Source organism: Neltuma alba, unplaced genomic scaffold, assembly GCF_004799145.2.
Source record: "Neltuma alba isolate B1F8T4 unplaced genomic scaffold, ASM479914v2 tig00013178_pilon, whole genome shotgun sequence".
In the NCBI taxonomy this organism is placed as follows: domain Eukaryota; kingdom Viridiplantae; phylum Streptophyta; class Magnoliopsida; order Fabales; family Fabaceae; genus Neltuma; species Neltuma alba.
This window is the reverse complement of record NW_021637488.1, coordinates 54,934-59,710: the sequence shown is the minus strand read 5'-3', so window position 1 is coordinate 59,710 and position 4,777 is coordinate 54,934. Positions and strand designations below refer to the sequence as shown.

The following is a 4,777-nucleotide window of genomic DNA, read 5'->3' as shown; positions in this document are numbered from 1 at the left end:
CGCACGATGGTATGAAACCATTTTTATGCAGCTGTATGGACTTTAAACCCCTTCACCATCCTACTTCATAGGACTTGGCCCCCGACAATTCAGGGCATTTAGATGGGTCCACCACCTAATGAACCTCACATGCATTGTTCAACTTCGCTTTGCCATGTGTCAACCTCCCACGGTTGAGTTTAGAAAGAGATAAAGTGCTTGTTGATCTTGCTTCTTTTACCCTTCGAGAATGTGAATTATTTTAAGTCAACAAGCAGTGTGCTTTAATTTTTGTTACAGAAACAGAAATTATTTGGGTTCTCACGGTTTTCTCTCTAAACCCCTCTTCTCTGGCCGTCTGTTGGTGTCGGAGAAGACCATGAAATCTTGGCCACGCTTTTTCTGGACAGGATTAATGGCTATAGCAAATGGGAGAGATGCCTCAACAGAGGAAGTAAGGTGCCTTTTGTTTTGACGTCTCTGTTCGTAGCCTCCATTTTCGGTGTCTTCCTTCTCTATTCCCCAAATCCTTTGTCTGCCATGTCCATTCGAGGAGGCTCTGACACAGTTGAGAAAAACTTTCAGAAGCAACAAGAGCTTGTCAGTACAAATTCTACGTCCAAACCACAGAAAGGTAAGTTTCACATTAATCGTCCCCTTCGTCCTCTTGCCTCTCGGCTCTCGGCTCTCGGCTGAGTGAACACAATTTGGAATTTGGGTTTTGCAGAGCAGAAATGGTGTGACCTGTTTAAGGGTCGGTGGGTTGCAGCCTCAAGAGGACCGCATTACACGAGTTCTAGCTGTACGACCATCCCAGATACGAAAAACTGTCTGAAGCAGGGCAGAAAAGATAGCGATTTTCTTAACTGGAAGTGGAAGCCAGAGGAATGCGAACTTCCGAGATTTGATCCTAAAACCTTCCTAGACATGGTTCGAGGGAAGAAAATGGCGTTCATTGGCGACTCTGTGTCAAGGAACCACATGGAGTCCCTCCTCTGCCTTCTGTCCCAGGTCAGTGTTGCAAGTACTGCTGACACATGAATTCCCATTGTATTTTACGCTAAGCCACTTAAATTCCAAAGCAGAATTGTCTTAGGGGATGGGCAGAGTTCTTGTTATTCCGCTGAATACGTAATTATCCAAAACCATGTATTATTACGCATTGAACCCTCCCAAGTATTTTGCTTGCACTAAAAAGGTATGCGATTCCCAGCACGTAAGCACTGGACCTTGGCACAGCCCAGCTGGGTGTGGGTATACAGACAAAGCGAAAATATCTCAGGGGCTCCAAGTAAACCAGAACGTAGAAAAGCATTGACACGGCTTGTATAATTTTACAGGAAGAAATCCCAAAGGGTATATACAAGGACTCGGAAGATCGGTTCCGAAAATGGTTTTTCCCAGAGCACAACTTCACTCTTATGTCCCTGTGGAGCAGATTTCTGATAGTAGGAGAGGAAAGAATGGTAAACGGCAAAGGGTCCGGCATTTTTGACATGAAGTTAGATAAAGTAGACGATGATTGGGCCATACAATTTCCCGACCTGGACTACGCAATAATCTCAGACGGGCATTGGTTCTTCAGGTTGCTGTACCTTCACGAAGCAAACAAACCGATAGGATGTGTATACTGCCATGAACCAAATATCACGCACTACGACGTCGACTTCCCCATAAGAATGGCCTTTCGTTCTGCATTCAGATACATGAGTAACCACAAAAGAAGAGTGGCTCTGTTAGTGAGAACATTTGCGCCATCCCACTTTGAGAATGGAGCATGGAATGGCGGAGGATACTGCAACAGGACGAGTCCAATGAGGGAGGAAGAAGTTGACTTGGAGAGCGTGGAGTGGAAAGTGAGGAATGTGCAGATACAAGAGGTGGAAAGAGCGAGAAAAGAAGGGCATAGAATTGCAGAGTTGGATGTGACGAGGGCGATGCTGATGAGAGCAGATGGGCATCCAGGGGAGTACTGGGGAAACAAGTGGATGAAAGGTTACAGTGATTGCACACATTGGTGTATGCCTGGTCCCATTGATGTTTGGAATGAGTTCTTGCTCGCACTTCTCACCAGGGAACCTTGGTTCTGACCTCTCATCACTATGGAGTTTAGTATCACATTCTCCTGGGGCGCTACTTTTGCTCTTGCTCAATCCTCAACTTGAGGCATCCGGCTATATATATACATATTCCATTTGTATATCAAGCTTCATGAGATCTCACACTTAGGAGGATCATAACATATTTTTCACCTTTCCATACTGAGAATCAAACTTCTCATCGAGATACTTCCATTATATAGTAGAATATAATAGTATTCTTATAGTGGTACTCCTCCGGTCCTTAATATAAGACCCATTTAACTAATTTGATTAGATTAAGAAAATTAGGTAAGTTAGTTAATTATAAGAAATATGACACGTTTTTCCTAAAATACCATAATCATATTTCTTAATACCTCATCGTTCTCTTCTACTTGATTATGGTTGAAAGGGTATCCATAGGGGTAATTTAGAGATAATTGATAAATATGATAAATGGGTCTTATATTTAGGACCAAAACCAACTCACCAATTGGGTCCTATATTAAGGACCGGAGGAGTATATTCTATTCTAATTTCTTATTCTCATTATATTAACATAGATTGGCTTTCTTTCTCTCCAATAATGGGTTCATGTATTCGATTTTCAACCTCTGAATCCAAATCTTTACTCTTCCCTGAAGGCGGGCGGGTGTTGATTTGTAATATTTGTAGGGAATGGGCAAAAATGACTAGGATCTATGTTCGAAATATACTCCATCTTAACATCTTTGTTTTGTTCCAAAATACATTGATATTCTTCATCTCAATCTAACACTAACGATTCATTCACAATAGCATAGCTTTTTATCGGTGTAACTAAAAAGCATATGCAATACCCATTTGAATTTCGTGCTTATTTGAGCTTTTAACCTAGAAAAGCTCAGTTGCTTCTCCAATCTATCTACAGTAATTTGGTTTTTTTTTTTTTGAATTTATGTGCCCAGAAAATAAAAGCTTTTTGAAGTTTTTTGGGGCCTTTTAGCCTTAATCAAAAAATGACGTTGTTTTTTCTTTTTGTTAGCGGGCGTGTACGTGTTCTGCGACGGTGAGTCGAATCATGATTTACCGTATACACGATTCCAACATCATTATACGTTGCAGTCAGTGCTACATGCAATAGCTCCCCCACTACTCCCTACCCAAAAAAACGAAAAAAGAAAATCATTAAGTGAATAGACCCAATAAGTTACATGCGCATGATTACATCAGGAAAGATCATAATCTTCCAAGCGATCACTAAGAAGTAAGAATAAGGTTTCTCCACTTCAGTTGGAGCCTCATCAAAGAACTGTTAAATGACTCCTCCACTAGAACCTATCTCTACAAGGGTAAATTGGTTCCTCGCCTGGACCCCACAGCCTTAAAAAGACGGTCAACATCACCAGTGAACACAGCATTATGCATGAAAACTTGGGTAATTAAGTCCAGCACGCTTTTACGCAAATGAGAGTTAAATTGTTCAACTGTCCAGCAGAGTCTCCCACAACAAACAGAGTAAAACTAGGTGGTTTTGCATTCCACTCCACAAGTCCCAAAAGGTCGAGTCAACCAAAGGAGAACGACAAAGATCTGAATTTGTTCTGCTATATTGTGACAAACAAGTTCAAGAAATTAAATAATAGACTCTTGCCTAAGAGAGTACGGTTGCAATGGCCTCAATCAATATAATAACATTATCAGGGTGTGAGAAACCCGATCGGCCACCATGGTAGAACAGAGAATCTAAACAGATATAACTGTCATATTTCAAAAGTTCAGATTCTTAAGCAGAAGGGCTGTTCAATAATTCTGTAAGATGAGTCGGACAATGGAATTGCCAGCTGACGCATATGGGCGAAGAACAGAAAAGAACAGCAAATAAACTGTTTATCAGTGTCTGATAGAAGGCAGAACAGAATGGACTATGAGTGACAAATAAAGAAATAAATGTAGAAAAGATTCCAATGGAACAGCAGGATGCATATAACACTTGACAATGCCAGGAGAACATAGATAAGAAAGAACCGCATCAGTTTAAACCAGGATCTTCAAAGTTACCCAAAAAAAAAAGAAGTAGTGATATTAAGTGACTGTCAAAACGGCAAGAAAGCAGCAATAAACGCAACACAACAGATTAATAATAAGAACACCGTGATTGTCGGCTTTAGTTGACCCTAGGACCTAATAGGAACATAGACATGTTTCACAGACACCCGCTATAACATTTAGGGCCAAGAAGAAATTTTATCACGAAGATCCATACACAAAGGACAAGACATTTTCTCCACATTGATGTAAGAAAACACAAAGAAAACAAAGAGAAAACGTCAGCACAACCCCAACTTCCAGCCCTACTGTATGTATAACAAGGAGCCATTAAAATAAGCCCCATGTGCTGATACAAAGAGAAGCAAGATAAACAATAATGTTAGTAAAGACAGGTTTTCCCAAAGATTAGATCCTCCAGCTCACCAATCAGCAAGATGAAGAGCAGAGCCCCACAAAACCGCTCTGTTTACTCTCTTCTAAGGCCGCTGAAGCTAAACATACAAAATTGCTCCCTATGGCCTCAAGCATTGATCAAATTATCCGAAAGTTTCCATAACTTTATCCAAATATAAGGGGCAGCCGGCAATTCCAAACTTTTATCACAAATAATGCACACGTCCAGAGAAAGATCAAAAGAGCACAAAGACGTTTGGATAAACTGACCACCTTTATTTGCTAAAGGATAA

At 40.8% G+C, this 4,777-nt stretch overlaps 1 protein-coding gene across 1 annotated transcript; it reads left to right on the top strand.

Moving 5' to 3' along the window:
• Positions 1 to 377: 377 nt before the first annotated feature.
• LOC114735135 (protein ALTERED XYLOGLUCAN 4-like) lies at positions 378 to 2,308 on the top strand. The gene is made up of 3 exons (XM_028922801.1): positions 378 to 613; positions 707 to 990; positions 1,320 to 2,308. The coding sequence occupies exons 1-3, from the start codon at positions 520 to 522 to the stop codon at positions 2,067 to 2,069; spliced, it is 1,128 nt and encodes a 375-aa protein (XP_028778634.1). The 5' UTR covers positions 378 to 519; the 3' UTR covers positions 2,070 to 2,308.
• The last annotated feature ends 2,469 nt before the right edge of the window (positions 2,309 to 4,777 follow it).